This window comes from Bipolaris zeicola (genome assembly GCF_000523435.1).
Source record: "Bipolaris zeicola 26-R-13 unplaced genomic scaffold scaffold_74, whole genome shotgun sequence".
Taxonomy (NCBI): Eukaryota; Fungi; Ascomycota; class Dothideomycetes; order Pleosporales; family Pleosporaceae; genus Bipolaris; species Bipolaris zeicola.
In genome coordinates this window covers 100,806-113,994 of record NW_006912123.1, presented here as the reverse complement: position 1 = coordinate 113,994, position 13,189 = coordinate 100,806, and the positions used below count along the sequence as shown (strand labels likewise).

At 50.2% G+C, this 13,189-nt stretch overlaps 7 protein-coding genes across 7 annotated transcripts; 3 read left to right on the top strand and 4 right to left on the bottom strand.

Moving 5' to 3' along the window:
* Positions 1–846: 846 nt before the first annotated feature.
* COCCADRAFT_26292 (uncharacterized protein) lies at positions 847–3,189 on the bottom strand (the record flags this gene model as incomplete). The annotated part of the gene is made up of 2 exons (XM_007714088.1): positions 847–966; positions 1,018–3,189. The coding sequence occupies 2 exons, from the start codon at positions 3,187–3,189 to the stop codon at positions 847–849; spliced, it is 2,292 nt and encodes a 763-aa protein (XP_007712278.1).
* Positions 3,190–3,618: 429 nt separating this feature from the next.
* COCCADRAFT_96167 (uncharacterized protein) lies at positions 3,619–6,204 on the top strand (the record flags this gene model as incomplete). The annotated part of the gene is made up of 4 exons (XM_007714120.1): positions 3,619–3,735; positions 3,783–4,362; positions 4,439–5,961; positions 6,028–6,204. 4 exons carry the CDS (start codon positions 3,619–3,621, stop codon positions 6,202–6,204), a joined length of 2,397 nt encoding a protein of 798 aa, XP_007712310.1.
* A 359-nt stretch (positions 6,205–6,563) lies between these two features.
* Positions 6,564–7,648, bottom strand: COCCADRAFT_96202 (uncharacterized protein; the record flags this gene model as incomplete). The annotated part of the gene is made up of 4 exons (XM_007714119.1): positions 6,564–6,771; positions 6,835–7,012; positions 7,086–7,306; positions 7,368–7,648. 4 exons carry the CDS (start codon positions 7,646–7,648, stop codon positions 6,564–6,566), a joined length of 888 nt encoding a protein of 295 aa, XP_007712309.1.
* Positions 7,649–7,678: 30 nt separating this feature from the next.
* Positions 7,679–7,936, top strand: COCCADRAFT_96134 (uncharacterized protein; the record flags this gene model as incomplete). The annotated part of the gene is made up of 1 exon (XM_007714118.1): positions 7,679–7,936. A coding segment is annotated over one exon (258 nt), but the record flags the coding sequence as incomplete, so codon positions are not given.
* A 556-nt stretch (positions 7,937–8,492) lies between these two features.
* Positions 8,493–8,696, bottom strand: COCCADRAFT_44672 (uncharacterized protein; the record flags this gene model as incomplete). The annotated part of the gene is made up of 1 exon (XM_007714117.1): positions 8,493–8,696. A coding segment is annotated over one exon (204 nt), but the record flags the coding sequence as incomplete, so codon positions are not given.
* Positions 8,697–10,282: 1,586 nt separating this feature from the next.
* On the bottom strand, positions 10,283–10,713 carry COCCADRAFT_36792 (uncharacterized protein; the record flags this gene model as incomplete). Its single annotated transcript, XM_007714116.1, has 2 exons — positions 10,283–10,412; positions 10,460–10,713. 2 exons carry the CDS (start codon positions 10,711–10,713, stop codon positions 10,283–10,285), a joined length of 384 nt encoding a protein of 127 aa, XP_007712306.1.
* Positions 10,714–12,033: 1,320 nt separating this feature from the next.
* On the top strand, positions 12,034–13,161 carry COCCADRAFT_26288 (uncharacterized protein; the record flags this gene model as incomplete). The annotated part of the gene is made up of 2 exons (XM_007714087.1): positions 12,034–12,218; positions 12,267–13,161. The coding sequence occupies 2 exons, from the start codon at positions 12,034–12,036 to the stop codon at positions 13,159–13,161; spliced, it is 1,080 nt and encodes a 359-aa protein (XP_007712277.1).
* Between the last annotated feature and the right edge of the window lie 28 nt (positions 13,162–13,189).

Sequence of the window (13,189 nt, the reverse complement as noted above, 5' to 3'; positions counted from 1 at the left end):
ACTGTCTTGCTAAATGTAACTAAGGCTACTTGGATATGAATGTATGTATCTGCAAGATTTTCATGTAGTGGCCTGTGTACAAGATAGTTTTATATCACGAAATAAGGGTATGACCGAGACTGAAGAAAGGCACGGTCACAGAGTAAGGTGCTGTTAGCATGAATAACACGTCAGCTGTGTTGATTTATGGGTGCATCAAATAGTAATAGTAATAAGAACTATTTGCGTGGTAGCAAATAAGAGACTATCTGGTGACTGGCAGAGAGTCAAATGTTTACGTGTGGTGCCGATTGGTATAAAGTTTCTGCTTGGCTGATGCACGGTTTTCTGAGTTTCATTGCATATTAACATGGAACGGAGAGTGCACTGTCCATAACGTTGTTTAGGTGAATACTACCGCATCCAATGATTGAAATTCTCTATTCGTTCACACATAGCCGGACCAAATGCAAACCAGCACCATTTGCAGCGATTAGGTGGCCACTTTGCAGGTGTTGTATGTGAATGCAACCCCCATAGAACTGACCGACCTCCTTGAGCTCAGGTGATGTCTATCAATGCTAGGAAAAGGGAAAATTTGTTCCAGAGCCGGCAGCAACGCGTCCCTCCATAAGGCCTATTGGCCATCCTAAGGCCTGTGATTACTTTCTTGTGTATCGCTGCACTCTGAAGGGTAAAACCGTCAGAGGCATCTGGCATACTTGCGAGACTCACGCTGGATGGTACCGCCCCTGCAAGTAAGATATTGTCGTTACAATCCAACATTATTATTTTTTTGGTGCTTAGCGTCAGCACCCCATCCCAAAGTATTGCATAAATTCATTGCGTAGAGAGTATTCAAGGTCCTCATCGTCGTCCTCCCTTCTCAGCCTCCTTGCGTTGAATCTTGGTGACAACGCGTTGCAGTGCCGTCTTGATCTCGCCCTTCTTGAACTGCGACAAATCGTAGTAATTGGGAGAAATATCCTGTGAATAGTCAATATGTGACGAACAGACTTTGGAGCTATGTGTACTTACCATGAGCCACTCGGGCTTGACGGAGGTAACGGTTCGGATGTAGTTCTTCGTAGTGAGCACAAATTCGTTGTAGATGACCCATTCGCTGTCCTCAGCCAGCACTGTGCTGGGATGCAGAAGAACATTTTGCTCATCCTTGACTGTAATGTAACTCTTGCCGTTGCCATCACGCTTAGCGACTTGCATGAAAAAGCCTGCGACGAGTGCACGTTGGATGTTCTCGTAGTACTTTTTGTTCTCAAATGGTGTAGACACAAGCTCCAACTCCTCACGCTCCATTATGCGCTTAAGCTGGAGACGGACGTTGTCGGCTTGTTGAAGCGCTCGGTATGATAGGAAGTGGTCATGGCACCATTGCTTTGGATTTGCCTGCGCCTCTTCGCTCTTGAACGCATGGTAGACGTTCAGCATTGTGAGGTGGTCGCCCTTAGGGTGCGCGAACAAGTCCTTCATCTCGTCTGCTCGCTTGCGGTTGTTGGCTGGACGGACGAAGATTTGAGGCACAGAGAGAAGTGCAGTGAGAGACAGCATCTCGTTAGAGCAGTAAAATTCGGGGGAGGTGATGAGCATGACTGCCAACGCAGGGTCCAGGGGAAATTGAGATGCGAGACTTCCCAGCGTGGTAAGTTCGCCCTCATCGTCCAGACATGCCAGGTAGTTGAGCTCTTCCAACGCACGCATCAGAGTCTCGGGCGCAGGAGGATCCATGAGATCAAAATGTACCAGATCGTCAACGCCAAGCTTCTTTAGCTCTAGAACCGTGCTTGCCAAGTTTGAGCGCAGAATTTCAGGATATGTCTGCTCAATGAGCTCCTTCTTGAAGGCAGCCTCGGTATACAACCGGAAGCATTTACCAGGGCGCGTACGTCCAGCACGTCCAGCACGTTGCTGTGCAGATGCCTTGGAGATGGGCGATACCAACAGCGACTCGACACGGATACGAGGGTTGTACACTTTTTGCTTGCTGAATCCTGGATCTACGACATAGACGATTCCATCAATAGTCAAAGATGTTTCAGCAATGTTGGTAGAAACAATAACTTTTCGTCCAGGACGGCCACCAGGAGTTGATGGGGGAGGAGCAGGATTGAAGATCTTTTGTTGTTGCGCCGGAGGCAGAGTTCCGTAGAGCGGGTATACAACCAATGGGCCGGCACCGCCCTCGCGACTGAGATCTTGGGCTTCAAGGTTGATCTTTCTGCATGCATCCTCAATTTCCTCCTCACCAGTCAAGAATAGCAGAATATCACCCTCGGGTTCAGTAGCGTGGATTTGGAGAACAGTGCGGAGAGCGGCCTCGACGTAGTCGCGCTCGGGCGCAGGGGTATAAAATACCTCGACGGGGTGGGTTCGACCGGGGACGGCGAGGAGCGGGGCGTTGTGGAAGTACTTTTGGAATTTGGTAGCGTCGAGAGTGGCACTCATGATGATGAGCTTGAGATCGGGCCTGCGCAGGACAACTTCCTTCAGCAGACCCATGAGGATATCGGTGGCCAAGGTCCTCTCGTGAGCCTCATCGAGGATGATTGTGCTGTAGCGCGTGAGGTTGTGGTCGTTCATGGCCTCACGCAGCAACATTCCATCCGTCATGTACTTGAGAATGGTATTGGGCCCCGTCTTGTCCTCGAAACGAATGCTGTATCCGACCTCTTCGCCTAGCTCGACGTCCATCTCCTCAGCCACACGCTGGGCCACCGACATGGCAGCGACACGACGAGGCTGTGTACAAGCGACCATCTTGGCCTCGGCCTGGGGAAGGTCGTCAAAGAGAACGAACTGGGGAATCTGGGTCGTCTTTCCGGAACCAGTCTCACCGACAAAGACAAGGATCTGCGACTCCTGGTAGAGCTTGAGGAACTCATCGCGCTGCTGGTGGACGGGCAGGTCGCGGCGCTTCTCGAGGATGCTCATGTACTTTTTGGAGAGGGGGCGGCCAGTGAAGGGGTTGTTGGGCCCGTTCTCTGCGGCATTGGCTTGCGCAGTGGTGGTAGCATGGCGCTTGAAGCCCTGTAGGCCCTGGCCGGTGGCGGCGCTGTCTTTGGTATCGTTCCAGTGCGCGAGGTACGGGTTGGAGGCGGCGTCCACGTCGCCTTTGCCGGTGGATTCAGTCTTGACGCGCTTGACGCGGGCGCTGTCGTCGTTTTCGTACTCGCGCTTGGGCATAGCAGTCATGGTTGCGGTTTGCTCGTGGTTTGCGCGTGGTGAAGATGCCTGGACGTAGAAAAAGTTATGCGGCGACCGGAGTAGGAATAGCCCGCATCGAACTAACGTACGGAGCTCCACAGGCATTACCCTCCACGCTTGGCGCGAATTACCACGGCCTGCCAGGCACCGCACCAAATACCCACCCACACACGCCGCCATGAATCTGATCAATATACATGCGCCCTCTACCCGGAGTGGCTTCTTTTCTGCCTGCTGTGACCCATCGCCGCCGCCGTGACTGATTTTGCTTGCCCCAGCAATTGCCTCTGCCCGCCGCCTCACCGACAACCCCGCTGCCGTGCTCCGCCGCCGCAGTCTTCTCCACCATCTTTTCCGTAGTCATATTTCCTCCGCCGCCGCACATATTTTCGCCCTGTCCGGACTCATCTTGGCAACATGGACTACTCGGAAGGAATGGACGACTCAGCGGCCATTTTCTATATTGGCCAACATGAGTCGAAGCGTAGCCTCGATGTGTCGCCGGAACTGGTCCAGCACGCCCAAGATCTCGGAGTAGGTGCTGCCGAGAATATGCAGGAACCGTGACTGACCATGGCCAGTATGATATGCTCACGAGCCCAATCACAAATGACCACTTCCATAACCGTGTCCTCGGCATCCTCAACTCGTACACTCAATCCCTCGCTGAGTCCCCAGCGCAGCCGCTGCCCTTGATACCTGCACTGGACAATTTCGACACCCCTCTCGGTCCGACCGACATCATCGGCCAGCTCGTAACCTTTGCTAGCCCATGGATTGACTTGTCCTCGCCCGATCCACTTATCGCCCATCTTTCGCGACAAGTCTTTCACCTCGAGATTGCCTTCGCCGCATTCTGCGGTGTCACAAACGTTGTCGTGCCAGGTCCGAGACTCGCCCATGGGCAGGCTGGGGTGTCTCAATATGCCCGCTCGATCAAAGAGGCTCTCGTTACGGGGTCTTACGTTCAGTTTCATATCCAACTACCCATGGACGGCAAGCAGCCAGAGCCTACCGAAGCGGACGTCGGAGACCTAGCACGCTTTGCCAGACCAGAGTTTGAGCCCAGTCCCGAAATAAAGAACATCAACTCTTGGAGCTCATGGGATGCGTGGAATACCATTAGGTCCATCTGCAACTACCACAGCAGACTGTCGATCAGTGAGTATTCTTCTTTTCCGCCAGGAAGACTGTGCCTTGTCAGACCATGCTCCCCATACTAACTCGATTACCTTAGTGCTTGATCTCCCGCGCCGACTTCCATCACTTTCACTTCAGTCGCGCTGGTTCTCGGAGCCTGTCAGACTACTCAATCTGTCGGCGTCGTCCTTTTTGGTTAATGCCCGTCAATCCTACGTCCTTTCGAAGGCACACCAAGTCTTCATTTTCCGGGCTATGCGCCTGCAGCGCGGACCTTGGTTACTCATCTCAGACGTCGGCCCACTCCCAGGCATTGACGATCCAGATATGATCATGTCGTATTCCACAGGCCACCTCTCCCCTCACACGGTAGAGGACGCACCGAGCCCTGCTTCCTCAACGACCGCACCAACGCCGGCCGAATCAGCTCAACTGGCAAAGAAATCACCAAAAAAGAGCAGCAGCAGCAATGATCCTACACCACACCTAAGTTACATGCGGTACTTGCAGCGCAACCAACCTCCCAAAAGCCAAATTGAGCGCTTTGGTGGTGGCTTCCAAGATTACCTCCAGAGCCCACTGCAGCCCCTGACAGATAACCTAGAATCCATCACTTACGAGGTGTTTGAGAAAGACCCAATCAAGTACGCATGGTATGAGCGAGCCATTGCACAGGCGCTACGCGATTGGCATGCACAGCAGAAATCGACAAGCTCGGACAATGGCGCCGTAGTCATTGCAGTCGTGGGATCTGGCCGTGGACCACTCGTAACACGTGCACTCAATGCTAGTGCGAGCTCCGGCGTCCCTGTAAAGGTATATGCGATTGAAAAGAACCCAAACGCCTACGTCCTGTTACAGCGCCGTAACATTGAGACTTGGGGCGGACGTGTCACAGTTGTCAAGACGGACATGAGAGCCTGGAAAGGCCCATCGAAAGCAGATGGCACGTTTGGCCAGGTTGACATTCTCGTCAGTGAGCTGCTTGGATCTTTTGCTGACAACGAGTTGTCGCCAGAGTGTCTCGACGGTGTCCAGCATGTCTTGAACCCCACCCATGGCATCTCGATACCCTCCAGCTACACGGCGCACTTTACTCCAATTGCCACCCCAAAGCTCTGGGCAGATCTGTACAACCGCAGTACGAGCATCGACTCAAATGCTTTCAATATTCCCTGGGTCGTCATGCTGTCACAATTCGACTTTTTGTCTACAGAAGCCAAAGAGACGATTGCCTCTCAGCAGCTCAGCAACGGCACCAAGATGCAAAACTTCAATCTCGAACCACCTCTCGCACCAAATGTACGGACTGCATGGGAGTTTACCCACCCTCTCCCCCCAGCCGTTCTAGCTCAGTCTTCGCTGCGCAAGGGTGGATCGGCAGTAGGGGGTGGAGGCGGCTTCTGCGGAGGCGATGGCGCGAATGAACACAACCTGCGCTATTGCAGGATCGCCTTCCCAATCCAAGAGCCTGGTGTCTGCCATGGCTTGGGCGCCTATTTTGAAACTGTGCTGTACAGTGGTTCCGAGGGTCCTGTAGAACTAAGTACCAACCCTGTCACAATGGAGCAGAAGAGCAAAGACATGATTTCATGGTTCCCAATCTTGTTTCCTCTCAAGGTATGTCGCACTGCAGATTTGTTATTCTTTGATGTCTCTGAGTACCTGTACTGACGTATATCACAGAACCCTATGCAGCTGCCCGCCAACTCAGAGGTCGAAGTCAGCTTCTGGAGACAAACGGATGACCGTAAGGTGTGGTATGAGTGGCTTGTGGAAAGCTACATGATGATCAATGGCCAGCGTGTGCGCTTGAGTGTCTCTGACTTGCACTCTAGCAAGTCGAACGGATGCATGATGTGAGGAACTAGCTTATTCGCATTACTACCAGTACGGAGTAAACATATAGAAAACATATGGTATAGACCAAATGTGAGCTGTGTAGAACCGGGCTTTACTCGACCAAGTTCAAGTCGCTCAGGAAAAGTTTGCGATTTTGCATATTGATATTTTTGGGCTCTTTTGTTGTCCCACATGCATGCTCTAACGCCCTGCTCCCAAATCATATGTACCAAAACCATTACCATGTGCAAAATGACCTCGAAACGACTTTTTTCGTGCCCCTTTTTCTTGGCTATTTCTTCCTGGCGAGCCTCCACATGGTGTTAATATCTCGTAAGCGAAGGCAGCCCAGCCGATTTCCATGCATAACCTCCAAACCCTTACAAGTAATCCTTCTTCCTGCCCGTCCTCGTGTACTGGTTAAGATGCCACTCGACATCTCCCTCCTTATTATCCAGCGTACCCGCGCGAATCTCGAACAAGCGCATGCTCATCCTCGGCCCGACCTCCGCCAGCTCTACAGATTGGTATCCCGTCTTCACGAAAACATGGTGACGGACTTCAATTGTATCCTCGATATTCTTGAAACTATTCAAAAAAAAGTTAGCAAATGCAAGATGAGAAAGGAAAAATTGAGGAGGGGGAACGTACGTAACCACACGATTTCCCACTTTAGCATTTGCTTCTCGAGGCGGGAAAAGGTGTTTTAGAATCTGAACGCAGCGTTGACCAAGTTTTGTGGTAAAGCCTTCGAAGATGAGGTGTGGGTAGCTTTCTGAGACTGTGCCGCGCGAGGAGTTGGGAATGTCTGCTCGGAGGACTACGTTATCTATGTTGTTTTGTGAGCCTTTTGCCTGCCATTTATGAAATAGAAAGGGATGGTGGTAAAGAACAAGACTTACGAAGCGAGAAACTGGCAGTGGGTCCGTGGGGGAAATGCGAGACTGTCAAGGCAGTCGGAGTACCTCTGTGTTCGTGTAGGAGTACTATATCGCTTAGGCCTCCAGACTTTGCGCTTTCGACTAGGTTGGGCAGAATCATGTTACCGCGGTTCAGGCGGATGGATGTGGGGAGGAGTAATCGGATTTCTTTTGCGAAAGTGCCGAGTCTGCTGGATGGGTCACTGTATCACACATATGTTAGCGGGTGTCCTGCGCTCAGCGAAGAAAAGGTATCGCTCGTACCGACTGGTTGTGACGAGGATTCTTGGGTCGACGACTCCAGATAGCTGCGCATATTCATCATCCAAGCCTAGCTCTTCCTCGACTGTCCTATCTGCTCTGCTCTCGTCGTACTTGTAGTCTTCTCTTAGGGCTGTGTCGTTGGCAACGTCTTTTGACAGCGGCTTTCCGCTTGCGAGAGATTCTTTGAGTGCGGCTCTCTTGGATGCAAGTTCTGCATCGCGCAGAGTTAATGCGCGGCGGTAGAGGTAGTCGCGCCTTTCACGCGCTTGTTTCCGGATCATCGTGCTGGTAGTTCGTTGATAAGGCCGTCTGATTGGATGAAGTTCAGTGTGCGATTCTTGGTGCTGACGTTCTTATTGCTTGTGGATATTGGGTGGCGCGTGGGGTATCGAGGTGTGGTGTCGTATGCAAGCATCGAGGAAGTTCGCAAGGCGCAATGGAAATTTTGGGTCCTTATCTTATCGCCCCGGCCGCCAATGGGAGCGCCTCGGACCTCCGACTTCACCATTTCACTCACACCCACCCTCGTGAACCTTAATCACCAGCACCACATCCTTACCATCATATAATCTCAAAATTACCAAGATTTAGTCGCCGCCACATATTTCATGTGGTATCCATCAACCGGAAACGCGTTATTCGAGCTTACTAGTGCGATATTGCGTACCGGAATTCAAAGTACTTGGCACAATTGTCAAACGAAAACTCGTACTCATCACATACACGAAATTGGTATATTATCTTGTTTTTCGCACCAAGTGTACAAACATTCGAATCATATCGCTGCCAAATTCCCCATTCGTCGTCGCGCCAGCCCTTCTGCATAGGAGCAGAGTGCCCGAAGAGCAAGAAAGCACTCGTAGTGGAAACATTGAGGAGCCCATACGTATCACTTGTGAGGATCACCAGATTGAAACCATTAGTTATTAAACTATCAAGATTAGCACAACTCATTTTGTATATATTATCAAGGCTAAAGCATACCCCGAGAATGCCACACGGATAGCTTGCTAATATGCCCGGCTTGTGTCTGTCGTTTTGCCGTTGCGGCCGGCCGGTACCAGTCGGTACGCTCGGGGTACCAATGCGTGGATTCTCAATGACAATGTCCCGACGTTTGGATGCAGTGATCCAGCATTTGTAGTATGCTGCATGTTCGCTGCCAAACCAGCTATCGCTGAAGCCCTCGTACTGGCCAATCAAAGGACCGTGACCGCTCATCGACTGCTCGTAGAAACTGCAGGTATAGCCTTTCTCGATGTTCCAACAAATAGGCCGTACAAACCAGTCTTTCTGTCGATCATCAGTGATCATCTTAATTTCGTCGGAGAGTTCAAGTCTGTAAAAGTTGCTGTTTCCACCACGGACGTAGCCGACTCCTCTGTCTAAGTGATTAGTCTTGCTCCTTGATAGCGCCACTACAGGCATTAAGAACGTGGTACTTACTTGAAGTAGTAAGAAGCCAAAACATTTGCTGCCATGCAGGCACCTAGAAATAATGCGGAAAAACGCATCCCAGCTCAGGAGACTGAGAGAATTCGATTTGATGTGGGATGATGCTAGGAAGGGTTTTGAAGCTGGGAAGGAGTCAGGCGAGGAATTTGTAGATGATTGTACCATTACTTGTGACCACCCACCGCTGTGTTTCTAAGGTACAGTCATGATATAAGGAATCGCTCTCACCATCCTTTTAGTTTCAGTTTAGAATGATAGAAGTGCAGTCTAGCCATGCGTTTTACAGGCAATGGCAATTAGCAAGGTGCAAGTCACTGATGCGGTACTATTCCATGGAAGCGAAAATGGGGTGACGGTAACGATGACAACGCGTACCAGAAATGTGACTTAGTGTGAAAAACACTGAAAGAGATGACGTTTCAATGTCATAAAATCATTAGCATTGCTTCCTCTGTGACCCAAGTGGACGATGCGCATTCGAACTATCGCAAATACCTCCTTGGTTCTTCTCCACCATTACATGCCTCTTCCTCCCACACAATCGAGGCCAAAAATTCGCCAGCAAGATATAGCCCTGACGGAATACCCTCTTCTTCTTGTTCACAATATGTCAGTCCCGAACCTTCATCTTTTCCCATCACTTCTAGGTCATTCAATCACCTCGGTTTTAGCTGCATTTGGTCACCCATAGCATAACCCATCACAATACGAAGATGCAGCTCCTCCATCTCCTTGTCTTCTTCTCCGCCGCTACCATGTACCAGGTCCTCGCCTTCGACTCAGCGAAAGCACCCTGGGTTCATCCTCACTGGCTCCCAAATCAAAGTCGCGCATACCCTCGCTTTGTTCCCGAAGGCTGCCCTGCAGACATTGCAGGCCGTTTCAAGTGTCATATTGGTAGTCACTAAAACTGTTTTTTAGATCTATGGATTCTGAAGGTAAGTTGTACTTACGATTTGCTTCATCTGAAGCTTTTGGTCTACGAGATCGGTGGGGAACTGACTTGAAATTTAGGGTTCCCTCAGCCCCAGTACTTGCAGCAACGGCTGTGATCCAAAAGGTCGGATGTCTTCAATGTGTGGATTGGCGACTCCTAACCAGCAGATATGGAAGAAATTAATTGGTTACTGTAGCTGTTGCAGTTAGGGATAGAGGGGTAATGCATGCACATGAGATTGAAAGCCAGGACCTTGTATTTAAATGTACAAGAAAAGACGCATCTGAGTTTTACCTATGCTATCAATTGAAACATTTAGGCAGTGCGAGTAAAGCGTGCATATGAAGACACATAGCGTAACAGAATTTCGTGTTAGAGTGCACAGTTCTCAACAAACCAACCGTGAACCAACGAACTCCACGGGCCAAAAGATATCGCTGCTAACAACTCACCAACGATATCCAGCAAAGCAAGCGCTAACTGAAAGCCATCACCACATCCAGACCCGTCTACGCCAGTAGCCCTACAAGGCCAACGTCTCACAGTTGTACCACTTGGGCTTCGGCTCGCTGAAATGGGGTTCCTTGCCAACTTTCCCAATAGGCCCTTCATAAAATGGCGCATTCTGTCCAGTTACACAATCCTGTTCGCTGCTAGCAATGTTTAGCCTATGGGTTTCCTATTGCAAGGAGATGCTTACCCGTGAAATGTGCATCGGCACCCGCCAAATATGCTGTAAGCGAACGCAGTTTGGTATCCGGGGATAGATTGGTTGTAGTATATTGGCGTGCAAGATGTGTATGCTGAGATACCGGCGTAGGCACTGCTGTTTTGGGCTGTAAGGACGTAGCCGCACATTTGTGGGTCATCATTGTGAGCTATGGAGGATGCAGGCGCTGATAGGGTGCTTGGTAGGGTAGAAAGTAGACCGATTAGAATATTTGTGAACTTCATTTCGAATAGCTTTGTGAGGCGAAGAGTGATTTCTCAAGGTTCTTGTGTGCCTGGTAACTGGAAAATTGTGAAGGAAAAAGACTCTTCGGAGATTTATGCAGGATTTGTCGGTGGTGCTTAGCAATTGAAACCGTGTTTGTATGTATGATACTTGGGCTAGAAAGCATGAGAAGCAACGCGGACTTTAAGTACCCTGGCCACATGCAAATCATCATCATCTCGTGCTGTGACATAGTCACCAGTTGTTACCAAGCTGTCAAACTGCAAGTTCATGTCATCAGCGTGGCTTTGATATAGTATTTTCTTCCGGATAGGGCCGTTGTATGCCACACAGGTTTAATGTTTTTGATGTCACCTTTGCCCTTCTGACGAGTGCACCTACCGCGGCGTCCTATCAAGCACAGCAGCTGCGGTCAGAAGCCATGTACGCAAATATGTCGGTCAAGCCGAGTTGACGTGTTCCGAGATAAGTTCGGCTTGACCGCTGAACCGCGCCTCCCCAGTACCACCATGGCCTGAACATGAGACGTTAGTCATAGCGACATGGCGTGAACCCTATGTCCATGTTGTAGTTTCGGTATCCTTGGCGCGGCTTGCTACTTCGACTCTTGAGGGATGCAAACAACTATTGGCTGGGGATAGCGGTGAAAACTTAGAGGTGCTACTGTAACAGTGGGACAAGGACGCTGAGAGTACGTAACGTGCAAAGAAGTGGTACTGGATACCGAGAAGAGGGTCATACGAATATACTTGGAAGATCCAGAAACTTCTGCATTTGGGAACAGATAATGGTGTAATAATACAAGTAATGCAGTGTTCGAGCGATACGGCCATGGGTATTGGGAATAGGTCAAGTGTGTGTAAGCTGGAGCATTCTAGGAAAGCCAACAAAAAACGTGATAGTACTCCAAGGTAATAATAGAACATAGATATATGTTCCTGCATACTGATTGATCATTGTATGTCCGCGGAATTGCTGGAAAATAAAGCTTCATCAAAAATCTGTGTCAGGGACAACCATGGACGTTTGCATGATGACATTAGAAAGTGACCAGACACCGACTGAGTCATCTCAGCTGAGATATTTGAAGACTTTCGGCCAAAGAAAGGGTAATACATATAGCTCAAGACCAACAATTTGGAGAATCAGATGAGGTTGTGCAAGGGCAGTGCAAACAAGGAACACACGAAGTGTGCTTGATGAACTAAGAACAGTCTAGCGTCCACGTGACACCGCGCAAGTACGTAGACGTAACGCGTCTGCATTCGCATGACAGCATTGTTCTTTGGGAAAGACGAATATCCTCAACATCTCACATTATGAGCCGAGCGAGTATCGAGCAGGCCCTCACGGGCTTAGTCCCTACATTGAACGGCCCTCTGCCCCCTGAGTTGATTGATTTGGCGTTGTCGCTTCTTACACGCTCTCGAACAGTCGCGACGTCTATGAAGTCGGATGAAGAAATCGCACGACCATACGCATGTGCGCAATTGGCTTGCGAAAGGTATTCTAGCCTCCATTGTTACATAGAGCCCAATACTGACAGCTACAGGCTTAAGAAGCGTCTCAACCTTCCTTCAATCACATCACGACCGCCCTGCCCCCCTCGCATATATAAGAAGCTATATAACTACCTAAGTAGTGCTCTTCCAGACTCTTTTGCCGCCGCAGAGCCGCAAACACCGCGTAAATCGTCTGCTCCAGCCCCCACATCCACACGTAACACGCCAAAGACGCCCTTGAGCGCCAGAAAGACACCACACAGCACAAAGCGAGGCCGTGAAAGCGATGCTGAGCCCCCTGAGTGGGTCATGCCCGCTATCCGGGCTCTCGCAAAGGTGTTCGAATATCCGGCAATGATACCTCATGTGTACACCGGTGTAGAGTCCATTTACCCTCTCCTAGCCCGCATGGCTGCTGCAGCCACTGAGACGCCCAGCAAGCGACCACGACGACCAACATCTACTACACAGTCTTTTGCTGATGTCAGTGATACGCGGCTTTGTAGCCTTTTAGTAGTTGTATTCCTGCTTGTTTTCTCGAGAATGAAGGATGTCGATGTCTCGCCAGATACATACAGCGAATGGCTAGCCAAGGCAACGGATGCCGTCTTGAAAACCCCATCTGCACAGAACATCACACAAGATGAGCTGGCACCTGCAATAGAGCAGACAATGGCCATGGCCAAGGAGGAAGGCTGGCTACAGATGCAGTGGTTCGATAGTGTAAAGCCTCTAGACAATGAAGACGAGATGGAAGGTGTTGAAATGACCGGCAATACAACTGTCAAAGCAAAGGGCCTAGGCCTAAGATCTGGAAGCGATTATATTGGCCTAGGCACTATGATGCAAGATGCAACTGACTACCTCGGCGAACGACAGCAGGACGATTACGCAAAGTGGAAGACCAGAATTATGGCGCGCGTGCGGGAGATTGAAGCAGCATAGATATATTAATTACGCTATACCGCCGAGG